The following is a 26684-nucleotide window of genomic DNA, read 5'->3' on the forward strand; positions in this document are numbered from 1 at the left end:
GACACTATGAAAGCAGTGCTAAGAGGAAAATTCATAGCATTAAGTGCCCACTTAAAGAAAACGGAGAAAGCACACATTGGAGACTTAATAGCCCACCTGAAAGCTTTAGAAAAAAAAGAAGCAGACTCACCTAGGAGAAGTAGAAGACTGGAAATAATCAAATTGAGGGCTGAAATCAACAAAATAGAAACACAGAAAACAATCCAAAGAATCAATGAAACAAAAAGCTGGTTCATGGAGAAAATCAATAAGATTGATAAACCCCTATCCAAACTAATCAAACGGCGGAGAGAGAATACGCAAATTAACAAAATTAGAAATGAAAAGGGAGACATAACCACAGACTCAGAGGAAATTCAGAGAATCATTAGATCTTACTACAAAAACCTGTATGCCACAAAATTGGAAAATGTTATAGAAATGGACACTTTTTTAGACAAGTACCAAATACCAAAGTTAAACCAGGACCAGGTGAACAATCTAAATAGACCTGTTAGTCGCGAAGAATTAGAAGTTGTTATAAAAAACCTCCCCACCAAAAAAAGCCCAGGTCCAGACGGCTTCAATGCAGAATTCTACCAGAACTTCCAAGAAGACCTAATACCTATACTCCTTAATGTATTTCACAATATTGAAACAGAGAAGTCATTGCCAAATTCCTTTTATGAAGCTGAAGTTACTCTGATACCAAAACCACACAAAGACACAACCAAGAAAGAGAACTACAGACCAATCTCACTCATGAACATCGACGCAAAAATACTCAATAAAATACTGGCAAACCGAATCCAAGAACACATTAGAAAAATTATCCATTATGATCAAGTAGGCTTCATCCCAGAGATGCAGGGCTGGTTCAACATACGAAAATCTATCAATGTAATCCATCATATAAATAAACTGAAAGTAAAAAACCATATGATCATTTCATTAGATGCTGAAAAAGCATTTGACAAAATTCAACATCCCTTTATGATAAAGGTCTTAGAGAGATTAGGAATACAAGGGTCGTTCCTAACTATAATAAAAGCTATTTATAGCAAGCCGTCAGCTAACATCAAATTAAATGGAGAGAAACTCAAAGCTATTCCACTAAAATCAGGAACACGACAAGGTTGTCCACTCTCTCCATACCTCTTTAATATAGTGCTTGAAATTCTAGCAATAGCAATAAGACAACATAAGGGGATCAAAGGGATTCAAATCGGAAAGGAAGAAGTTAAACTTTCATTATTTGCAGACGATATGATAGTGTACATAAGCGACCCCAAAAACTCCAGCAAAGAACTCCTTCAGCTGATAAACACCTTTTGTAGCGTTGCAGGATACAAGATCAATTCCAAAAAATCAGTTGCCCTCCTATACACAAAGGATAAGGAAGCAGAGATGGAAATCAGAGAAGCATCACCATTCACGATAGCCACAAATAGCATAAAATATCTTGGGGTAACCCTAACCAAGGAAGTAAAGGATCTATTTGACAAGAACTTTAAGTCAATGAAGAAAGAAATTGAGGAGGATACCAGAAAATGGAAGGATCTCCCTTGCTCTTGGATAGGGAGGATCAACATAGTAAAAATGGCAATTCTACCAAGGGCAATTTATAGATTCAATGCAATCCCCATTAAAATCCCATCAAAATTCTTCACAGATCTTGAGAGGACAATAATCAACTTTATATGGAGAAACAAAAAACCCAGGATAGCCAAAACAATCTTATATAATAAAGGATCGTCTGGAGGCATTACCATCCCTGACCTCAAACTCTATTACAGAGCCTCAGTATTGAAAACAGCTTGGTATTGGCATAAAAACAGAGAAGTCGATCAATGGAACCGAGTAGAAGACCCTGATTTTAACCCACAAACTTATGAACACCTAATTTTTGATAAAGGAGCTAAAAGTATTCAATGGAAAAAAGAGAGCATCTTCAACAAATGGTGCTGGCAGAACTGGTTGTCAATGTGTAGAAGAATGAAAATAGATCCATATCTATCACCATGCACAAAACTCAAGTCCAAATGGATTAAAGACCTCAATATTAGTCTGAACACACTGAACCTGATAGAAGAAAAAGTTGGAAGTACTCTACAACATATGGGTACAGGAGATCACTTCCTACGTTTATCCCCAGCAGCACAGACATTAAGGACAACATTGAATAAATGGGACCTCCTGAAACTGAGTAGCTTCTGTAAAGCAAAGGACACTGTCACTAAGACAAAAAGGCAACCCACTGACTGGGAGAAGATCTTCACCAACCCTGCAACAGACAAAGGTCTGATCACTAAAATATATAAAGAACTCAAGAAACTAAACTTTAAAATGCTAATGAACCCAATAAAAAAATGGGGCACTGATCTGAACAGAGAATTCTCAACAGAAGAAATTCAAATGGCCAAAAGACACTTAAGGTCATGCTCAACCTCCTTAGCGATAAGGGAAATGCAAATTAAAACAACTTTGAGATACCATCTTACACCTGTCAGAATGGCTAAAATCAAAAACACCAATGATAGCCTTTGCTGGCGAGGTTGTGGAGAAAGAGGCACACTCATTCATTGCTGGTGGGAATGCAAACTTGTGCAACCACTCTGGAAATCAGTGTGGCGATTTCTCAGGAAATTTGGGATCAACCTACCCCAAGATCCAGTAATACCACTATTGGGAATATACCCAAGAGATGCCCCATCAAATGATAAAAGTATCTGTTCAACTATGTTCATAGCAGCATTGTTTGTAATAGCCAAAACCTGGAAACAACCTAGATGCCCTTCAATGGAGGAATGGATGAAGAAAGTGTGGAATATATACATATTAGAGTACTACTCAGCAGTAAAAAACAATGACTTCTCGAATTTTGCGTGCAAATGGATGGAAATAGAAAACACTATCCTGAGTGAGGTATCCCAGACCCAAAAAGAGGAACATGGGATGTACTCACTCATAATCGGTTTCTAGCCATAAATAAAAGACATTAAGCATATAATTTGTGATCCTATAGAAGTTAAATAAGAAAGTGAACCCAAAGAAAATCATATAGTCATCCGCATGGAGAGGGGGAAGTAGACAAGATTGCAGGGCAAAAACTGGGAACTTGCGGGTGAGGTGGCATGGGGCAAAGGGGAAATGGGATGAGAAACATGAGAAGGGGAGGATGGGAGGAGCTCGGGGGATTGGGATGGTTGGGATATAGGAAGGATTGATACGGGAGCAGCGAAGTATATACCCTATCTAAGGGAGCCATCTTAGGGTTGGCAAGAGACTTGACTCTTGAGGGGTTCGCAGGTGTCCAGGAATATGTCCCCAGCTGGTACCTTGGGCAACTAAGGAGAGGGAACCTGAAATGACCCTATCCTACACTGATGAATATCTTGCATATCTCCTTAGAACCTTCATCTGGCGATGGATCGAGGTAGAGACAGAGTCTCAATTTGGAGCAACGGTCTGAGCTCTTAAGGTCCAAATGAGGAGCAGAAGGAGGGAGAACATGAGCAAAAAATCAGGACCACGAGGGATGCACCCACCCACTGTGACAGTGGAACTGATTTATTGGGAGCCCACCAAGGCCAGCTGGTCTGGGACTGAATAAGCATGGGTTGATTCCGGACTCTCTGAGCATGGCGGACAATGAAGGCAGATGAGAAGCCAAGGACAATGGCACTAGGTTTCGATCCTAATACATGAACCGGCTTTGTGGGAGCTTAGCCTGTTTAGATGCTCACCTTCCTGGAAGTAGACAGAAGACCTTCGTCTTCCCGCAGGGCAGAGAATTTGGACTGCTCTTCAGTATCAAGAGGGAGGGGGAATGGTGTGGGCGGAAGAGAAGAGGAGTGGGGAGAGGGGGAGGGAAGTGGGGGGAGGGGGCAATATTTGGGAGGAGGGGAGGGAAATGGGAAACGGGGAGCAGGTGGAAATTTTAATTAAAAAAGAATAAAAAAAAAAAAAGCGGCAAAAAAAAAAAAAAAAAAAAAAAAAAAAAAAAAAAAAAAAATACTTAGTAGTGTCTTCCCCAGGGATAAAATGAGCCTAAATTTCTAAGAGCAAGAACTTTCATTCCCACACCCCAAACCCTGCACAAAAGATACTCTCTAATACTATGAGCAGTGACAATATATAAACTGATTATGCTTTTAATTTTTTAATAATTATTTTTATTTTGTATGTATGAGTGTTCTGCCTGCATGTATGTATATGCATTATGTGCATGCCTGGTACCTATGGAGACCAAAACCGGTGTCAGAGCCCCAAAAACTGGAGTTAGAGACAGTTAGAAGCTGGTAACTGAATATGGGTCTTCTACAAGAGCAGCCAGAACTCTTAACTGCTGAGCCATCACTCCAGCCCAAAGCTTACTACTTTTAAAGCAAGTACTATAGATTTTTATAGAAAGCATGATCTTTGTAAATTGTCCTTTAAATACATGATTTTTAAAAGAAAATATAATTGTATTCGTTTTTAAGTTTCTTGATGTATCTAAAGGCTGTCAGATTTCGTAAATGTACAATAGCAGTTCACACAGGCATCAGTTCTAGAAGTCAATTCTGCAATTGACAACTTAATGACAATTTTATTGGTTGTGAGACAGCAAGTAAATACTTGGAAGGCAGCCATGCCAACCTCTATATGATATATGCCTCAACAAATGCATGTCTGAATGACAATCAGACAGTGGACTCTGCTGTGTGAATACCAATGGTGGAAGAAAAGAGCATGGCTTGCTTGTTTGGGATTGGGAAGGATACAGCATCTAACTGAGGTCTCCTATTGGTGAGGATCCACCTGAAGTCTACCTCTTTCCCTCACGGCACACCTCCTGCTGCACCTGCATACATGCACTGAAGAAAATATGTAACAGGACTATGACATGGCATTTTCACAAATCTTAAGAAAATCTAACCATTGAATCATTGTCCAATGAAGAAAGTTAAAAGTACCTTAATTAATCTCAATAATTGGATATATTAATTTCTATGGTAGGAAATTCTTAACAGAATACCAAACCATTCCACAATATCTCTATGCTGCCATCTAAAATCTTCTATAAAGTCTCAGAATTTCATAGTATTAGCAAACAGTTATTTTATTGAAACACAGTCAAAATCTAGCCAGGTAGCTCTTAATAACAATCTAAAATCAAGTTTTAATCTTATAACTTTAGCAATATATAATTGAACACTTACATTCAAATGTATAGAACACAATCCATTTCATACTGAAAAACACTGTAACAAAACTTGGAGTGCACGGCGGCAAGCTAGCACTCCTTTGCCAAGTCTACAGCTGTTGTAAATTCAACTCCGTAAACACACTCAGCAATCAGCACTGGGGAGAGGTCAGGTGCTCTGACATGCTTTGTTATAGTTTCTGATAGCAGAGGGAACCAATTCTTAGACTATTACATAAAAATAGATCGTAAAGACAAAGCATTCTTATGTACACACACACACACACACAATGCTAACCTGTCACAGACAGTGTCAAATCTATACACTGGGCTTGTTGGCAGCATCTTACACATTGAGAACTTACTAGTAAATAAACAAACAGCTGTCAAATGTATCTGAGATGGTCTGTTCCATCTGTAAGGATGGAGTGCTGCTCGGAGGCAATTAACTGCTCACTGCTGCTTCTCAAAGGCAAAGACCAAGTAGATACCTAGAAAAGAAGTAAGAGAAGTTAGAGTTTAGTTATTCCTACCATCAGGAAAAACGTTTTCAAGCAGACTGAGAAAGAAAAACATCATTTATTTTCTGAGTTCTATTACTTGGGTGGTTTTGGGGTAGATAAGGAAGCATTTAAGTATATTTCAAAACAAAAATCTACTTAGCCATTTAACAACACTAAGAACACTAGAATTTGATTTCAGATACACAATTTGAAACTCAAAATTTCTGAAATCTTACTCATAGTAAGGACTTCAATGAGGTAATGATTATGAGAATGGGAACTCAGTCAATCAGATTAGTTCTGTCATTAAGCCCAAACTTTAAAATGCCTTCTCCTGTGATGACATAATAGCCAAATCATATGTTTGGGGGATTAAGTGAATTACAACAGATGAAATGTTTACAGCAGCTTCAGATACTACTCAACACTCAATAATAATTAATATTACTTCTCAGACAGATCTACCTTTAAAATCCCCATCTACTTTCCTCTCTTCAGCATTTAAATTGTCGGACAGTATTTGAGTTTGTTTCTTCCACTAAACTCTAGAAGGCAGACTTGTCTGTGTTTTAATCCCCTCAAGTCTTTTCATATAATTCTTCGAGTCAACATTCACTGTTTACTAATACTGTGTCTCCACTTACTACTTCTGCCTTCAAGATAATCAACAAACAATTAAATGGACAGCAGAAACTGTGCTCAAGTTCCCAAGATAAAAGATCAGAATCCTTCTATCTTAACATCAAGGATCTGCAAGCTGACGTAGAGAACTACATCACTCTGCTGCAGAAGCCCAGGACCGTGCAGGATCCTCTGTCACCAGCCTCATGTCAGAATGTATCTGTGTAACACTTGTTTCCAAATACATATTCCCTATCAGCCCTGCTTACTCTGCTTTGCTTAGTGCTCTATATTATTCCCCCTCTGCTGTCACCATATGAATGGTCAAAAAGTAACTCCACAGGAATATCCTATAAGCCAAACAATTCAACAGACCCCGAGGTGAAAATAGAGGCAGCTGCTTATTAATAAATATGTAAAGGAAATATTTATGAATGCTCATGAAAGTCTATTAAATAACAGCCTCCAAGTATTTTCATTTGTCACTAAGCAAATGTGCTAATGGAAATTATACAGATATATATATGAGATACGTGTATCAGTATAAACAAAATATATCAGAAAAACTCTTAACATTTTCAAGTTTTAACGATTCCCTTAAAACAGTATCATTGAAATTGTCAGGTAGCTGGATGATATACTCACTTGTAGCTTCCCATTCTGACTTACTTAAGGTTCCCTAAAATTATAAAAGAAAGGAAACTTTAGATTCAATGCAGAAGTAAAAACAAGCTTATTTTTAATAGAAGACAGGTGGCAAAATCCCCTAACTTCACTATAAAAACATACACAATGCACGTAAGTAACATTATGATATAAACATCTAAAAACAATCAGTAAGATCAACTTTCTGAAAAAACTAAAGACATACTCTCAGTTTATACAGATTCATGGTACTGGGAACTAGCAAATGTTTTAGCAAAAAAACAGTCATTTCTTTTTGAAAATGAGTCTCACTGCTGAGTTGCTGCTGAAATAAACACCTACCTTAAGCCTGTAGCTTAAAGATGAAAAATACTGAATTTTACCAAAAGAACCACAAAGTATGCATCACAAAATAAATTACACTTGTCAAAAAAACAAAAACAAAACAATAATTTTAATACGATAAGATATTGCAGCTTTGCTGGAGTCACTGACTTCATAAGATCCAGTGTCAGTTCTAGGACCTAGTAAGATTGAAGAAATATCAAGAAAAGAATATTCTAAGATGTTAAGAGAAATGTGCTATCAAAATGTCTTCAATTTGGGGGCTGGAGAGATGGCTCAGAGGTAAAGAGCATTGCCTACTCTTCCAAAAATCCTGAGTTCAATTCCCAGCAACCACATGGTGGCTCACAACCATCTGTAATGAGGTCTGGTGCCCTCTTCTGGCCTGCAGGCATACACACAGACAGAATATTGTATACATAATAAATAAATAAATATTTTAAAAAATGTCTTCAGTTTTCACTGGGACTGTTATGGCTTCTCTTACTATCACATATTTAATTTTTTAAAAGTGAGAGCCTGCACAAAGTCAATACAAATGAAAATATACTATTCTCCCATCCCCCATTAAGTTCAGGGAAATTGGAATTCTGTCTCTGGAACAGAGTTAGTAAAGAATCTTGCAAACCAAGGCTATGATCTTTCCTCACCATTAGCTGCCTTATAAAAGCTCTCAATGCTACCCACTGAAATACATTTTACGTGCTACAGCATCAAAAGTTTTCACAACTTAGGGAAAACATAATTATTTGCCAAATTTGTAAGACTTAAGTAAGCCTAAATATTGTGAACAAGTGAAATACCCTGTCTCCACATATGCATGCTCCTTCTCCAACTCGGAAAGCTGGGAACTTACCAGAGGAAACCTTACGTGACTGTTCTTCATGTACTCGGCAGCATGTGCGTAGTCACTGACCTTTTCAGAGGCTAGTTTAGAGTTATCGTTTGCAGGGTATGGCTAAGGAAGCAAACACAAATTTTAGTTAAGAGATCTCGCTACATTTATAACAGAGTAAACCACTAAAATGGTAAGAACAATCCTTGAGTACTACTTCACAATTACACATACTTTTATTCTTTTAAAGGTGTGTCTGTGTGTGTGCATGCACACACAAGCGTGAGTGATTCTGTACCCGGAGAGACCACAAGGTCCTTGGGGATCCCCTGAGGCTAGAATTACAGATGGTTGCAAGCCACCTAATGTGGGTGCTGGGAATCAAGCTCAAATCCTCTGCAAGAATGGCAAGTGCTCTGACCTGCTGAACCATTTCTCCAACCCTATATACAGTTTTCACCTAAGAGAAAAAGGCAGGGGAGGGAAATATCTCCAAAATGCTGGTCAACTTCTATAATTTTATATATAACACTATTTACAGCTTGGGGAAACTACATAATTTAATATTCAAAGGGATCATTTAGCAGAAAATATTTACGTTTTGACTTCTGGCAAAAGGCTTTTTCTGTTATAATCTAAAAACTGTGCAGAAAAGGTAGTATCTAAATTACTTCCAGAGCTATGTTTAATTCATTTTAAGCAATACATCATAGACTACAAGTCTTTTGTCTTTAGTATTCTAAGAAACTGGGCTGGATGTAGCCCCTTTAAAAAAATCTAGGTTGTCCTAAGAAACTTCCATGGGGATGATTCACAAATCTACTTACTCACTTTCCCCCTTTCTTTGGGGTAGGCGTAGGTGGTGGCCAAAAGTCAACCTTGGATGGATCACCCATCTTCATTTTTGAAACAGGGTCTCGCACATTTCTGGAGCTCAGTGTTTAAGTCATCTCTGCCCCCAACAGCGCCCAGCTATTTTATAGGTTCTGGGGCTCTAACTCAGGTCTTCCAAATGAGCCATCCCCCAGAGCCTGTTTTCCCTTTTCATTATAAACATCTTACTGCATATCCAGGTACTGGAAACAGAGCTGCTGGCTTGCTGTTTAGAGTATACTGGGCTGCTGTACCTGGTAACAAGCGCTTATAAACCCAGTACTCAGAAGAGACAGAAGCACTGCCTAGACCAAGACCTAAGCGAGACCTTCTATGAAAAAATGAAAACTGAAATGCACACAAAAAGCCTGTGGCTCTGTGGGACCTGTACATCCTTAGCATTCACAGTTTTACTTCCTTATCCAATCCGAACAAAAGCAATTTTTAAAGTTTCCTTTGAGTTTCAATCTCTCGACTTTAGTGTCACCATATCACAAAGCTTCAGAATTTTACTCTGCTGTGATCCAGGCACCTTACAAGTTACCAGCTCCACCCTGAGATGGTGTCTGTACCTGCAAACACCTCATCCTTAACTGACAGATGACCCAAATAAATGGCAAGAAACAAAACTGCCCTTCCCAACAGCAACAAAACTTTACATAATGCATATAAGCTAGCACCTCTCAAGGGAGTAACCCCTTCAGAAATGCCTCCCAAGAGAGTTCTCAGTGAAAGCAGACACGGGCATCAGACTGTTGGGATCCTAGTGTTCTGGCCCTTGGCCTCCCAGTCATCCTCCCTCCTCTGAGGACCATGGGAGTGGGAAAGAGCTAGTGCTGAAAGCTCAGCCAGCCAAAGGCCGTACGCTTCAGAAGACTTTCTGCACACATCAAGAACCCCTTAAAATCTCTACTTTAGACTAAAGCACCCAAACCAGATCTATCCTTGGTCTTGCTGTCCCTCCATCCTCGAAGGCAGAGAATCCACAGCAACTATAAACTGCACACCTAACTGCACAATGTGGGAAGACCATTGAAAGGAGTCTAAAATACCAAACACATTCACCACATCCTAGAATCTCTACACTTTTCTGTACACTTACTTCCAGGGCCTGCATTCGTTTTAAGAGCAGTTTGTTTTCATTGTTCTTAATTTTTTCTTCATAGAACTCCCGAAATGTTTTTTTATATATTAGTTTCATATTGTACTTCTTTGCCATTCTGTCCAAAAAAGATAAATGATAGAAAGGTTTTCAAATGTTTGTAATTTCTTTTTTAAAAAAAGCATTTCATCAAATTCATATGTGTGTGCTTGTGGGTAGTGGGCAGAGCACAACTTGAGGTACTCTGTGAAGAAGGTTGTCTCCTTCCACAACGTGGGTTCAGGGTCTGAACTCAGGTCATCAGGCTTGGCAACCAGTGCCATCTCTCTGGTCCTTTAATTTCATAAAGTTTACTTTAAAAATGACAGCAGTGACATCTGGGCTTAACTAAAACTGCTACTATTTACTTATGTTGAGCAAAGTAAAACAAGTGAAGGCTGAGTAACAACCTAGATGCCTATGAAGAAGCAAGCATCCTACACAGCCATAAGCTGCAGACAGGTTTTCCTTTAGAGCGATAAAGAGGTCATGGAACAAAGGGTCATAGGGAGCCCTTTTCTAGCTTTAATTCTATTTATTCACTTCCTCACATCTGCAATAATGCCAGCGTCTTTCTTAAATCAATCATTTTCATCTCCTGTATTCTCTAGCAAAATAAACTATTTTGTCAAAACTGTATCTTACATGGTTTCTTGCAGATTGTTTTACAGGATTCCCTTCAACCTAACTTCTTCTTTTTTTAAATTTGGTTTTCTTGAAACAAGGTTTCTCTAGCTGTCCTGGAACTCACTTTGCAGAACAGGCTGGCCTCAAACTACTTGTCTGCCTCCCAAATACTGGGATTAAAGTCGTGTACCACTTTAACCTAACTTCAAAATACTAAGGTTTGCCCCAGAACATATTTACTTCTTTGTACCAATTACATGGAATGTTGGAAGTCGTGAGTTCCATTTCTGTGACGATAATTAACATCACTATCATCATCAACATCATCATGGAAAAGGAAAATAAATTTTGAGGATGTGTGAGGAACATGGGAAGAAGTGGATTTAGGGAGGGAGAGATGGATTCCATCAAAACTAACTCTTACATAAAATTCTCAAAGAAATTTAATGAGATAAAAATAATTATGTATAAAGTAAGAATCTACAACTTTCTAAGTTTATTATGTTCAAGCAATTTAAGTAAAAAATAATGCTAAGTTTGTTTAACAATAGTATTTCATTTTATACTTTTATTTTTGGAGGGTGTACTAAAACTACTAATTTTGTTAAGCAAAAACACCAAGCTTAAAAACAAAACAAATTTAAAAAAAAAAACTAATTTCTTCTTTTATGAAGTTGAAAGGAAAGTTTCCCAAAGCTGATTAAGTTTTAAAATAAAAAGCAAATTGATTTAAAATCTTAAATTGTTTGCTTATAACAGTGTATTCACTATTTTTATGTCTTGTCATGTCTTTGTTACTTGATTTTGTCGTTCCTTCTCTCCCTCCTTCCCCAGTTCTCTACTTTCTTTCCTTACACTGTGGCCCAGGCTGGCCTCCTGTATCCGTCTCTTGAGTGTGGGACTACATGGATGAACCGCCAACCTAGCGCATAATGAAAACATTATGCTTACTGTTAAAAGGTGACTGACCAGCACTCGGGAGGCAGAGGCAGGCGGATCTCTGAGTTCGAGACCAGCCTGGTCTACAAGAGCTAGTTCCAGGACAGGCTCCAAAACCACAGAGAAACCCTGTCTCGAAAAACCAAAAAAAAAAAAGGTGACTGAGTCTAGATTAAAATAATAACCAGCAAAATTTAGCTAAGCAGAAACAGTCCTGCTTCCTTGGTTAATATTCAAAATAGAAGATGTCTGTTTCCATAGACTACAAAGTGAAATTTGGTCATCTGAATATAGCCTCCATCTAAATTGGCTTTTGTTATACTCTGCTGGCAGGAAAATCCTGCAGATTAGTGTGTGTGTGTGTATGAGACAAGGTTTTGAAGCCACATGATAAAAGTCCAGTTCCTTCAATTTCTCCTGTGCTTGCAGTTCACTAGAATTCTTAGGAATTAATGTGCATGGGGAGACTACACCTATGAACCAGGACTTTATAATCAATACTGTAAGAAGCTGGACAAGATAGTATATGCATTTAATTCCAGCCCTATGGAGACAGAGGTAGGTAAATCTCTGTGAGGGTTAAGGTCAGCCTGGTCTAATAGCAAGTTCTAGGACAGCCAAGACTACATAATAGAGACTATGTCTCAAAAGAGAGAAAGAGAGAGAGAGAGAGAGAGAGAGAGAGAGAGAGAGAGAGAGAGAGAGAGAGAGAGAGAAGGAAAGAAAGATCGAACGAACAAAACAACAGTAACACTGGGCAGTTTCAACGCTATATTGAAATACAAATTTTTGATAATCTCTTTCACAGGGAAGATCTTAGACTTTCTCATTTTTAGATCATCAAAGTTGTGTTTGCTCCCTGTAGGGTCAGTTATCTTCTGTGTTGAGTAGGAGCGGTTGGCTCTCTCCTCTTAGGAAAGAAATCTATTTAAAGTGGACACCAATTCTGCAGCTAAGGCTTTTTCTTGGTGTTGCATTTCAAATACAATATGAAATGGCAATATTAATGTTGTCCCCTAAGGATAAGTGATGAGGGAAAAGAAAAAGCAACAGATCAAGACATTCTTACTCAGTTAGCAATGGAAAATAGACCAAGAATTCAGGGACATCCACAACACCTTCCAAGTTGAAGTCATATTTGCAGCCAAATAAAGGATAACTTCCTTTCTTCTGGAATTTCACAGTGTATATTTCATTTCCAAATGATTCTGTTTCTGAAGCTTCAAGGCGTTTTCTATTAGGGTTATTCCACAATAAAAATAAAAGAATTGTGATTAACATTTTTAATTCTAGCAATAATATCATGCATGTGAAAAACTACATGATGCAATTTAAAAAGGTATCTGACAAATTTTATTAGATTCAAGTTACTTACATCAGTTCGAAGCTATTGGGGGTGGTACCAATAAAATAGCCCCCAGGGACAAGCCTTCCACAAGCATTTCTGAGCATCATATCAGCTTGCGCCGAGGACTCAAAGGAGTAATGGCAAGCAAACTGACAACTGCAGATGTCAAAGCGCATTTCTGGATCATGAAGTTTTTCAACCAAAAGTTCCTGTAACAAATGTGAATGGGTTAAGGTTCCAAACTAATACAACATAGATTAAAAGTGTTTTTAGCAAATTACCAGAATGTCGGGTTCTTAAAATAGACAGTAACCAATAGTTTTCACCAATCTTTAACTTCTTCTTTCTCTTGTCATGTACATATTATAACAAAGATCATTTTTATAAAAAAAAAATGTTTTTCTTACCCTGGCCTAAAACATTTTGCAGGTCTGAGCAGATAACACAATTAAAGTTTCTAAGTTAGTGGACCAGAAACAACGTAAAAAGCTGGGTACAATGTTGTGTGCTTGTAATCCCAAGAGTGGGGAGACAGAAACAGTAGCAAGGGGTTCACTGGGCAGGCAGTTTAATCAAGGACCCCAAGGCCCCTGGGAGAAATTCTGCTCAGAAAACAAAGAGCAACACCCACAGCTGACGCCTGACCAACACACACACATGCATCTATATGAGTATGCACTCACCCACCTACCCAACACACACACACACACACATAAAATAATCCCAATCCTGATTTTCATAGTGCTTGAAAAATCTGAAGATTCTGAAATCATGTTAAAAATGTATATCTGGATAAAGAGATGACTCAGTGGGTAAAAGTTCTTGCCCTGCAAGTCTAACAACCTGACTTTGGGTCCTTCGGATACATGTATATCAGGACATGCTAGGATATGCCAGCAGCCCACCCCTCTTATGAGATAAGGTGGACACAGAAAATCCTCTGGAAGCGAACAGAACAACTAGCAGGATATAAAGAACAGAAGCAAACAAGGAGGGCTTTACCTGTGGCACCTATGGCACAAATGAAGCCCCACCTTCACATGCGCACATGCACGCACACATGTCCGTGCACACACACACTGTACTCACATAATAGTAATTAAAATGTTATATAACATTTAAGTTGGTCTTGAGAAGTAAAATAAACTGACATTCAACAGTAACTTGGGTAACGAAAATCAAAAACATTCAGCCTTTGGCATCTAAAAGAAACAGTGCTTAACTAGGCACTATTTGAGCAGTATACTCCTTTTCCTCCTCATTTTCAAGGCTGCAAACAAAATGACTACTAAACATGTACAATTTAAATGTTTTAAAACCTAATACTTAAAGACAAAAAACATCAAGTTCCCTCCCAGTGAGACATCAATTCAGTTCGGACTTTCAGAAACAAATGGAAGGTAGAAAACATATGATTCCAGCATGATAGGAAACTATCCTTATAAACAAGTTGAATAAAACACACTTAAGTCCAGGTCTATTGCAAAATAAAGCAGCCCTTCAAATCCTTAGGTTCTGTAACACTGAATTCAGTCAACAATGGATTGAAGAATCAAAAGACAAATTGTTTTTTTAATTTTTATAGTATGTACTTTGGATGTTTTGTCACAGCTGTTGAGTCACCAGGAACTGGAGTTACAGACAGTTGTGAGCTGCCATGTGGATGCTGGGAATTGAACCTGCGTCCTTTGGAAGAACAATCAGTGCTCCTAACAGGTGAGTCATCTCTCCAAGCCCAGAAAATTTATTTTTTAAATAAGTCGGTAGACTTCTTTCCCTTGACACTTTCTTCCCAGACAATGCAGTGTGACACAGCATTTTCACTGTATTAGGTACAATAATAAAATCATCTGAACACGCTTCTAAAGAATGCACAAGTATGTGTGTAGCTATCAACAAACACTATGCCATTTTATGTAAGTGACTTTGAGCTTCTGTGGACTCTGGGGCTCCTGAAACCGATGCCTAAGGACAGTAAGGGGTGACTACTAGAAAACAAATCTTGACCAAATCAAAAAGAAACAAAGTGATTCCAAAAACCCAATTATTAAAAGTACACTTTCCTAAAAGTATCCAAGGATAAATTTCCAGTAGAAATCAAAATTGCATGCCTTAAGATTTTTAATGTTTCAAAACACATTTTAACAAACAAGCTGATTTTATAAATGGGAGATGCAGGATGCACAAGGCCCTGCAACTGATCCCTAGCACTCTAGGAAGAAAATAAATTTTAAAAGATGAGGCTGCAGAGATGGCTCAGCAGTTAAGAGCACTTGCTGCTCTTGTAGAGGATATAGTTTTAATTTCAAGAACCTACATGGCAGCTTGTAACTATCCTTAATTCCAGTTCCAGGGGATTTGATATCCTCTCCTGGCCTCCATAGGTATCAAGCATGCTTGTGGTGCACATAAAACATACACAAACACTCATACACATAAAATAAAAATAAATCTCAAATTAAAACAATAAAGATTCTGTACCTTTGAGCAGTCAGCAGTTATAAATTCTGCCTTAAACATATATTCATTATCACGACGACCTTTCATGTCTTCATAGCGCTGCTGACACTGTTTCATAGAAACATCAGCAATATCTAGAAGGGTAAAGGGTGTCAGGAAATGTTAACACAGACTAGCAACTCAACTGATAAAGTGGGGCATGAAATCCAGGCACAAGTCAAGGAAATGCCTGTAACAGGGTTCTATCTAGTTCCTTTAAACAAAGGCTTTGCTTCCTTTGTTCCAGGGCAGAAACTTTCTTCACAGTACTTACGCTAGGTAAATGCTAGGATGATTGATTTTATCATCATCATTATATGATAGCTTTTAGGAATTGGTTCTCTCCCTCCACCATGGGTTCTGGGGATCAAACTTCAGTTGTCAGGCTTAGGCAGTAAGGGCTTTTATGCACCGAGAAATCTTGCCAGCCCCAGGTTTTAAATGTTCATTCAAAATATGAGGCAGACAACTTAGATGCCAATTTGAACTATAAAACCTAACATCGTCTATAAGCTCATTTCATGAAATACCAAGTTACCGTTTTCATACTGAAATGTTTCTGTTCTTGTCCTTCGAGATCTGCACTGCTGACAGAAAGAACGATGGGTAAAACAGTTCTTGATGATACATGCAAAGCAGTAGCACAGTGTCTGTCCTGTGCTCTTCAATATCACACCCAGTGGGAAAAGTCAGTTTCATTTAGAATATCCTTCATAAAGCAGTAAGAAGTTGTCTTGGCCATCTAATTCCTATCTCTGAACACCACCGTGGTACAGTGAGGAGCAAACTTCTTATTACTAGACAGCACCTAGTATATCTCTTCTGAGTTGTGAGCTAATTGTTGTAGAATTTGAAGGTGTATTACATTTGTTTATGCTGCATTTGTTTAACAATGTAAGGATGTGTGTTTAATTATGTAAAAATGTTTTGCATTTGTTTTACCTTGCCTGTTTAAGGCACCTGATTGGTCTAAATAAAAAGCTAGGCAGGAGAGGAACACATGGAGCTGGCTGGCAGAGAGAATAAACAGAAGAAATCTAGGCTTGAAAGAAGAACAAGAAAAAGAGACGAGAATGAGGAAATCCAGGCAAGAAGTCAGGCAGCAGCCAGTCAATCAAATAAGAGAAGCAGTGAAAGTAAGATATAAAGAAGCAAAGAAAAGTAAAAAGTCCCAAAGCAAAAAGGAAGATAAAGAGGAACAGGTTAGTGTAAGTTAAAACAGCCAGAAATGAGCCTAAGCTAGGTCAGCACTGTCATGATTTTGGTGGCTCAAAAGAAAAAGTCTGGTACAACTAATAGTGGTCATGTGTTTTAAGTAAGTCACTTTAACTTGAAAGAATAACCATCAAACTCTACTATACATGTATTTTTGAAGATGAACAGAGTCATTTTAAGGGACACAATTCATAGTACTTATTACCAGATATAAAATTTGACTTTGGAGAAAAAACAAAAAATAACAACAAAAAAATTAGTTCTGAAAGAAGGGGGGGAAACGTTTTATCAACCACTTTCGGGACTGGTAATGATATTAAACAAATTGTATTTCTCAGTATCACACACAAGATCTACAGAACTTTAGGAAACAGCATTTTCCGGGTATTATTAAACCATTCTGAAAATGTAAGACAGATCAATGAGTCTGAAGAATATGTACCATCTGTCTGTAAGGCATCAGATCCCACATCCCTTACAGGGATGCCACCTGTGGACTGTTCACCCAAAAGGAGTAAGCAGTTACTGAAAAGGCAACACCACCTTTCATTTACAACTGCTTAGTCACTAAAATAACAAAACGACATGCTATAGAAACACCTGCCACAATTCCCATTAAACTTTTGTTGTATGAATTAAAAATCAGGCTTGATTTCTAACATGGTCAAACATCAACAGCTATAGCCCACAAAGAATTATTCATTCTTCTGTAATATTTTTAGTATACAAGGCTCATAAAATAAAGAAAATGTAAAAACTCCTCATTTGAGCGGTACTTTAGGAGGCAGTGCTGTTGTACTTCCTGCAGCCTATAAAACAGAACACGATGGGAATTTCATCGTGTTTCAACAACAATTTGTCCTTCCCAGGACAAGTTACTATAAACTGTAACAACCATCCAGAAAAACATAACTAATATTTCAAAACACTTAACATATGCATAGGTCACAGGAGAAAAGTGGCCTTAAGATACCTTAGCATCATGCTGGCAAGGAGAACCTTCCAATTTCCCATTCACCTAATCGACCAAAATAACTCTGATGTTTAGAACTCATTAGTGATTTAGTTATTGCTACTATCACTGTACGTGAGCAAAAGTGAGAGACTAAGCACAAGTAGGCATTTTCCCTTCCGCCTTTAAGTGGGGTCTGGGATCAAATGCAGGTTGTCAGGCCTGCACGGCAAGTGCTTTTACCCACTGGGCCATTCACTGGTCCCCAGAGTCACTCTTTACCAAGTCAGTTTCTGTCTTACCAGCACACACCAGCCTGCTAATTCTCCCCTTCCTCCACTTGAGCAAATCTCCACCTTTTCCACATCCTAGGTCCAAAACAGTGATGTCACGATTTTTCCTTTGTCGTACCTTTTCTAAAAATTCCCCTAAAACAGGAGATAAAATAATCATAATACATTTTCTCGATTTTTACTACAGCAACTTCTGACAGAGCATATGAACTATAACACAGTAATGTATTGTCAATTTGTAATCTTGTATTCCAAAGTCTAACAGAATAACTAACTTGATCCTTTAGCATTAGAAAACATATTTACCATTTACAAGGTTAAAATGGTTTTCTGAAGGATGCTTTCAAAATTTGAGTCAAACCAGGTGGTGGTGGCGCACGCCTTTAATCCCAGCACTCGGGAGGCAGAGGCAGGCGGATCTCTGTGAGTTTGAGGCCAGCCTGGTCTACAAGAGCTAGTTCCAGGACAGGTACCAAAGCTACAGAGAAACCTTGTCTCGAAAAACAAAAAAACAAAAAAAAAAAAAAAAATTTTGAGTCAACATTAAATAGATTTAAGTTCTAATTTTAAAAAAAAGCTATGACATTTACAAAAAAGAGAGAAACTAACTTGTATTTTTTACAGCTTTCTCTATTTCTTCCCATAAGCCAATGTTTAACTTCATACCTTAAACTGACTTACTTACAGGTAGCAGTAATCGATTCTTATTGTCTATACTCAGACTTAAGAAATACCCAAAAACTATCTTTAACTCATAAAAAGGCAAAAGTTCAAACAATGGTTTAAAAGGCCTATTAACAGTCTGAGATAAATGAAGTATTCAGCAGTACTAAACTTGATACAAGGAATCTGACACTTATTCTTCCTGTTTTATCACTCTGTATACTTTATCATTTGTGTATGCACTATTTAGGAGGCTAAAATATTCAGTACAAATATTTCTGCATTTTAGCATAGATATTACAGTAGCTTTTAATAGTACCATATGTATTCCATATTTCTTTCTGTCATGAATCTTATACTTACCCACCAAAATAACAAAATGACATGTTAAATGAATAAACATTTTAAAGGTCAACTTGCCAGAATTCCCATTTAACTTTACTTACATGAATTAAAAATCAAAGAAAAAGAAAAAAAACAAAAAACTTGACTATAAAGAAACTTCAAAACCGCATTTGTTTTTTTTTTTTGGTTTTTTTTCGAGACAGGGTTTCTTTGTGGTTTTGGAGTCCGTCCTGGAACTAGCTCTTGTAGACCAGGCTGGTCTCGAACTCACAGATATCCGCCTGCCTCTGCCTCCCAAGTGCTGGGATTAAAGGCGTGCGCCATTTTTAAAATTTCTCTAAACTTACATACAAGTCTGATTTAACTAGAGGAAATAATACTACATTCTAAATCATATTTTCTCTACTTATTTCCATTTTAATTTTAAAGGTGAGCTTCCATAGACATGTTAGCTCCAATGCTGTATGTCTTTATCAATCATCAAAGGAAACATTATTTCCCCAAGAAATCACAAAAGACAAACAAGCTCTATGATAAGTGATGCCAACTCACTAAAGCTTGTAGGTGGAGTCAGAGTAACACTGTCTTTCCTGACATAACAAAATGCGATGTTCACTCCCATGAGCCACCGCACTGAAACTATTAGAGCAAGACAGTTATATAACAGCTTCAAATAGCAAGGACTAGAAGTACAAAGAAGCACACCGCCAAATGAAAGCCTGTTTAACTTACTAGTCAACTAAACATCATTAATATCCCATATAATAAACCAAAAGCAAACAATAACTTATCTGGAGGCCTACTTTTGGCTATCTCGCTTTTAAAAGCCAACAAAATGAAAAACAAATAACAGCCTTTGTAGCTTAATATATGATTAAAAATGGGAGGGAAAATAAAAAGAAATGGACTGTGTCTCAGCTTAGTAGAGCACGTTCAATGCATACACCCTTGGCTTCAATGTCCAGCACTGTAAAATGTAATTCAATAAAATTTTAAATCTCTTAACTAAAGGGTAAAGAGCAATCATACCAATAAGGATACTTTTAATCCAATTATTAAAGTTTCTTAGGTAAAAGATGCGACTCTGAGAGCGCTTCTCCAAACCCACTTCCTGAAGCTCGTTATAGTGGGCAGCGACGGCAGAGCTGTGTCCTGCCTCCAGCTTCTGTAACCAAAAGGACAAAAGTCAAAGGTCAGAGCAAGACCTAGAAAGCAAGCAAACGCCCTGTACCACCTGATGACAGAAGGACAAACACAACTGAAGGGAATTTCACGGAAATACAGCAACTACTACCACACCTAAGTGGTGTTTCCCTGATTCCTTAAGGTCTTCATCATGAAATATATAATTTAAGGCTACATGTTCTAAGGAAACTACTCTTTTTCCAGAGTTCTAATTTATTCAACAATAAATTGCAGTCGATGGATCAACTTCCTAAAAGAAAAATAAGCTATTACACTTTCAGTAATTAATTCAGTAAATAATTCAGTAGGAATTATTATGATTATATAATGCATACATTTGGGAAGTTAGAATTTAGTAATCACACTCAATATCAGTGACTTTTAGTACTCATTATTACTCTAACCAACAGTTTTCTACCTGCATTTAGTAAAACCCTGGATTTCTATAACAATTCATAGTGGATAAAGGACTCCAGCACTTGCCATCTCCCTGTTCAAAGCACATCTTTACTTACTTCACAGGTCAAATTTAAGGGTAAATTTTTACTTGAAAAAAAAATCTGCCAGTATAAGTTCCAAAACCTAAGTCTAACCTATTATCTCACATGTCTGGTAAAAGCCTCGCTTGTTACTTTCTTCTTCAGGCCTGATAGCAAATGTTACTGTTATTTAAATATTCTTTGTCTCCAGTAGCAGATTTGGCCTCAGAATCCTTCCCAATGTGATAAATGTTTGCTAGCATTTGCTTCACACCAGCCTTTTCAAGGTAACCAAAATTACACTAAATAACTATGTAAACCGACTAGACGCTGGAAACAACTACAGCTCAGAACTGAAGAAAGCTGGGCACAACTCTGACATTTAGCAACTTGAAACACCTGATTTAAAAAATGAAAACAAAAATGGGGGGACTGGAGAGATGGCTCAGCGGTTAAGGGCACTAGCTGCTCTTCCAGAGGAGGACCAAGGTTCAAGTCCCAACACCCACAGGGCAGTTAACAACTGTCTGGAACTCCAATTCCAGGGGATCCAACACCCTCACACAGACATGGATTGAGGCAAAACACCAATGCACATAAAATAAATTTTTAAATAAAAGAGAAAAGAAGAAAAAAGAATAACTCAAGAGGACCACATACTGCCATCTTTAAAAAAAAAAACATTCTATAGTTTGCTTTTTATTAAACTAGTTTTCAAGGTTCTGGTTAAAATAAAAGTTCCAAAATGAAATGAAAATGATCATAGTACAACTTTCACCTTAACAAATTTTAATTTTAAAAGATAAGAGTCCATTGTGCCTTAAGATATATACATATCTTACACACACACACACACACATACATACATACACATCCACAGCTGTACCACCCTGTGATCAGAGCACTGAATCACAAATCACGACGCATACTTTCCGCTTTTCTGCAACGTCCTCGGACTGCAGTTCTCTCTCTCTCTGGGTGGCCCCTCCAGAGGAAGGCTCGTCTCCGGAAACATCACCCCCTTCCAGTTTCCTTTTCTTTGAGACACCTCCATCATCACCCGAGCATTTTTCCTCATTCTCAACATCGAGTTTTCTCTTCTTGGATGGAGAGTCCTCCACACAACTCGAATTTTCCTCCATGAGACCACCTTCAAACTCTTTCCTGACTTTTGGCTGGCATGTAGGAGTCTTCTCAGAAAGCTTTGGCCCAGATGCAGCAATGGATTCGTTAACACTTGGAGGAGATTCTGTTTCAGAATCTATGGACACTTTTGCCTTGTCAAAAGACATCTTTTCATATTTTTCTGTTTTTGCAGAGCTTTCCATTTCCGGTTCTTGTACTGACAGCAAAACGTCATCAATCAACACCGGAATGATCCAAAAAGAAAAATAAATAAATAAAAGGTATTATTTATAAACACTAATGCTAAGACTCTATGATAATTTTGATCAACTTGGTTATTTAGCTTTAGGAGTTTAAACAATTTCAGTCATGCAGTTATGTCTAACCTATCTATGGTCCAGTACCACTTACGGTCATTCGTTAAAGCTATAAATGTGATCCAACACAAAAATCATAAACTGTTTGGTGAAAATCTCAAACATGAACTTTGTAGATGGCATTGTTTCATCATGCCAAAAGCTTACACACACCAGGACTAAAAAGTGCTTCTATATGTATAATATGAAATTATAAATACATAGTAGTACATGGGGACTAGTTTGGAGGAAGTAGGTCACCGGAGAGATACCAGTGAAAGTTATGCCCATCCATGACAACTGCCTCTCTGCCTCCTGTCCATCACTATAAAACGAAGCTCCTTGCTCACACACTACTGGTGCCATAATATTCTGCCCCAAGTACAAGAGTCAAGCAATCACAAACTGAAACTCAAATAATACAAACCAAAGTAATCCTGCTTTCCTTAAACTGCTTTCTCTGGCATCACAGTGATGCAAAAGTTACTAAGACTAATACCAGAGAAGTGGGGTTGCCACACGTGACTACCTGACAATGTGTTGCAGATCTGAGGGAAGACTTTGAAACAATATGTATATGTGGACCTAGTATGTTGTAATAAGATAACTTTATCAAACTTCAGGTTTCTGCTCTTAATTCTCACTGTAAAGCTAGTCAAAAGTAGTTACTGATAACCATGCTACAAGCTGAGAACAATTTTATATGCCTTTCATCCCAGCACTTGGCTGGTAAAGATCAAAGAATCTCTGTGAATTGGAGCCAAGTCTACATAGTTTCAGGCCAGCTAGGGCTACACAGTGAGACCGCATCTCAAAAAGCAAAAACAACAAAAAAGCATACAACAGCTTGAATGCTGACATTCCTTCCACTAGGTTAGTCTGTTAGCTTTAAACTTAGCCTAAGACAAAGTTTCACTGCAGGAACAAATCTTTTCAAATTCTCTACCAGAGCATAGTATGAATGAAGAGCCGATCCCCCAAAGCATCCTTGTTCCCTGAGATCTTGTAAGCCTGGCTCGCTGTAAAATACTCCTGCTGGCAGTCTTATCTTTTGGATTCCCACCTGCATACCATGTCATTTGTCTCACAGCAAAGGGCCTGCCCCGAGTGTCAAGAGACCTGGCGCGTAGACTTTGGAACAGCACTGGAACTGCTAACGCTAGGTACTAAGAGTGAGCTATGTGCATTTCCATTATCAGACTTTGAGGCTGGAGCACAGGTACTGCTGCTGTTTGTGAAACTCCCCCACAGGCTTATGTGTTGAATGCTTGGTTGGTCTTCAGCTAGTAGCACTATTTTGGGGGTTCCAGAGACTTTAGGGAGGTAAGGGCTGTTTGGAGAATGGATGTAAACCATGCCTAGTTGTCAGTAATTACCACTTGACTAACATGATGTAAACTGCCTCCTCCTTTACACACACGCACCAACATAACAGCTGAAGTCTCCAAAATCATGAGTTAAAATACATCTTCCCTTTCTATAAGTAGCTCCCTTAGGTAGTCTATGCAAAAAATAATACAGGAAGCTAAGATTCTTGAAATCCTTGTTTAATAGTGAACCCTGTAATTGTACAGAAAGTGAAGAGTGGAAACAGATTTAGAACAGCTTTAAGATTCAGTCTTCAGTGTAATGACCATTAAGATGCTTCAAATATGCGCCAAGGCATCTGTGTAAAATGGGAGAAGGAGAGGTCATCTGTTACAAGGGAATTGTTAATGGCCTCCTTAGAGCTCCTTCAATTAATAAGCCGAATTAGTACTACAAAGGAGTGTAATAGTCAATAAATTCACAGCTTAAACACTTCTACTAAACTATCAAGCTGTGTTACTGAAAGAGATGAAAAGGGAAATCAAAAATCAAAAAAAGGAGAGACCATGAAATTTCAAGTTCTAAAAGTAAAGACATGTAGTGGTTTGAATGAGAATGGCCCCCATAGGCGCATATATTCGAATGCTTAATCTCAGTTGGTGCCACAGTTAGGAAGGATAAGGTGTGGCCTTGATGGAGGAGGTCATGTCACCATGAATGGGCTTTGTAGTTCCAAAAGTCAGGCCATTCCCAGACACAGTACTCTGCCCTGTGCTTCTGAATCAGTGTAAACTCTCAGCTACCGCTTCAGCACCATGCCTGCCTGCTTCTATGTCCCTGACATGAACTCTGAAACCCTCTGAAACTATAAGCCCCAAATAAACTCTACTAAAAGATTGTCCTGGTCAGTCTCTTATCACAACGCTAGAAAAGAAAAAGAGGTAAATCATTCTTAAAGGTCTTCTGCATAAAGAAAAGACAACAGTAGTTACATGGACAGGTAAAAAATGAGTCACTGGAAACTGGGAAGGATTTCAGGACATTCGTTGTCACTAACTTTTGGGTATTGACTCAAAGTAACAGAATACCAAAACATGTTACATAGGAACAACTGAACTAGAGAATAAAAACAAACCAACTAGGAAGATCAGTTACAGAGTAACTACTACAAATCAGTATCAAGGAAAATTACTCATCGAATTATGAAAACTCGACTACTTCTCCTCTGCTACTTAATGTCTATTTTTACTTATTTTACCATGCAAAATGTTATCATTAGTTGTAATTATTGCCTAAAATTAGAATTGGTATTTAAGGATGAATTTTATTCAGACAGTCTATACTTCCACAGATTAGCTATCATAAAAGCATTCAAAACTACAAAATGGTTATGTCTAGATTTATGTGTTAAACAACTCAATTATAGAGTATCTTTCTGATATACAAGAAAGCAATAGCTCTTACCTCAAAGAGGATAGGAGATAGTTTATTCTGGAGCCAAATTTGTGTGACAGTGGCTAAGGGACACTGATTTAGGTTACTCAAATTCCATGTTCTAACATGCTAACAGTTTCAGCAAATTTTATAGTAACAGAAGAGAATCCTAAATCTCAAATACATTGGTGGAAATACCAGGTAGGTGGGTCACAGAAAAGGAAATCTCAGCTATAGGACCCAAGTGCTATCTGACAGAATCCTTGGCCTTTTAGTTGGTCAGAACCAGAGGTCTGTTTATACATTCCTAAAGATTTACCTAATGGTCACATACAGAGCAGAGTGGCTAATAAGAAGGCTAGAGATGGGCCAAGATCCGCAGGATCTGGACCGGCAACATTTCATTTTATCCGAATCACTCCTTTCTAAAAATCAGTCGAGAGCTTAGTAGTCACAGCTTCCTTCTAGGAATTCTGGTTCACAAGAGCATTCTCTAGGCTCTAGCTTTGAGACTTAGCTTTGCAGCAATAATTATAATAATAAAACATCAATGATAATAATGAAAATACTTGAAAGACAGATATCACGATGGAATAGAGAAGAATTTATGATAAAAAGTAGACCGACGTGGAGATGGGTATTTTGACCTGTCTGCAATCACACTAACTCGCCTCACAGAAATCAGGATATTCTTAAGAGATACCAAGGTGTGTTGATCTATTAAATTGTTGAAACAATGAACACGGGGGGGGGGGGCGCACGAAGCAGAGGGACAGGCGATAGAAAGAGAGAATATCAATGACTATTTCCTCTAGGAATCTTATGCTGAGACAAGGGAAAGAAGCCAGACAAGAGTGGGAACACCTTACAGAAAGGGAAAAAGAAGGGAAACGTAGGCGGGACCACACCTTGGCCAGACTGCATTTTTCTTGCCCCCTATTTAGATCTCACCCTCATTTCAGGACCCACAAAGATGGAATGGTTATTATATGGATATCTCGGTGCTGCTTCCCAATGTGTCACACAGAGTAAGCCTCCTTTTTCTGCTTTTCATTATTAACTAGGCTCTTTTAATTGGTTTACTGAGGTGGCAGAAACGCGCTTGTTGGGGTATGCAAAGGCTATGACCCTAAAGTATAACACTTTTCTTGGTTATCCCAGTTTCTGCCTGCTAGCGAACGGGCAAGTATGACCTCGACGAACCACCTTGACTGTCTAGAGCGGGGTACAAATCAATGAAACAGAAAGGGGGTGGGGGCAAGCAGTTCTCCACTGCTTCATCTGTCCCCACCCCCACCCCTGGCCCAGCTGTTGTTACTCAACCTCTGGTTCAGGTTCCTACAGCACTGCTCCGGACAGAACAAACCATCTTTGCCTCCCACCACCACACACGGCCCATCGCAGCCTCAGCACAGCCCCTCGGCCCGAGCAGAAGCACCGGAGCTTCTCCTCCCTGGACTAGCGTGGTCAGGAGGAGCAACAGCGCCCACCGTCTCAAGACAAGCAGCGTCCACACTGCTTCCGGCTACGGGCACAATAAACCCCACGAGGCAGGGACGGGAGGAGGCAGAAGGAAAGCGAACCCAGCCAGGCGTGCGGGCATTCGGCCTGGCTGTGCTCTAGGCACGCATGGCTAAAGACAAAGAACCAAGGACAGGCCAGAACGCCGAACGCCACACTCACCCACACAGACATCCACGATTCTGTTTGCGGAAACGCCGGCCGGCGCCACGCGTGCCTTGTTACGTCACTTCCGGGGAGTGCGCCCGGGATTTGTAACTGGAGA

The 26684-nt window shown here is 38.6% G+C and overlaps 1 protein-coding gene across 2 annotated transcripts; it reads right to left on the reverse strand.

Moving 5' to 3' along the window:
- Positions 1 to 3996: 3996 nt before the first annotated feature.
- Rnmt (RNA guanine-7 methyltransferase) lies at positions 3997 to 26660 on the reverse strand. Of its 2 annotated transcripts, none has more exons than XM_057789173.1 (11): positions 26582 to 26660; positions 21605 to 22017; positions 20041 to 20176; positions 18013 to 18138; positions 15526 to 15638; positions 13072 to 13253; positions 12766 to 12930; positions 10092 to 10209; positions 8138 to 8239; positions 6937 to 6970; positions 3997 to 5658 (listed from the first exon to the last, which is right to left on the reverse strand). In XM_057789173.1, the coding sequence occupies exons 2-11, from the start codon at positions 22001 to 22003 to the stop codon at positions 5621 to 5623; spliced, it is 1413 nt and encodes a 470-aa protein (XP_057645156.1). In that variant the 5' UTR covers positions 22004 to 22017; positions 26582 to 26660; the 3' UTR covers positions 3997 to 5620. The 2 variants fall into 2 exon arrangements, with proteins under 2 accessions (XP_057645156.1, XP_057645155.1); XM_057789172.1 differs by lacking the exon at positions 26582 to 26660 and adding an exon at positions 24929 to 25183.
- Between the last annotated feature and the right edge of the window lie 24 nt (positions 26661 to 26684).

The sequence above is a fragment of the Chionomys nivalis genome, chromosome 14 (genome assembly GCF_950005125.1).
Source record: "Chionomys nivalis chromosome 14, mChiNiv1.1, whole genome shotgun sequence".
Taxonomy (NCBI): Eukaryota; Metazoa; Chordata; class Mammalia; order Rodentia; family Cricetidae; genus Chionomys; species Chionomys nivalis.

Excerpts from the sequence above, each read along its gene's own strand:
- Rnmt (XM_057789173.1), bottom strand. The coding sequence starts at position 22,003 with ATGGAAAGCTCTGCAAAAACAGAAAAATATGAAAAGATGTCTTTTGAC. Across the intron at positions 20,177-21,604 it reads ACGTTGCAGAAAAGCGGAAA|AAGCTGGAGGCAGGACACAG; the intron begins GTATGCGTCGTG and ends TTTTGGTTACAG. Across the intron at positions 8,240-10,091 it reads AACGAATGCAGGCCCTGGAA|CCATACCCTGCAAACGATAA; the intron begins GTAAGTGTACAG and ends TTGCTTCCTTAG.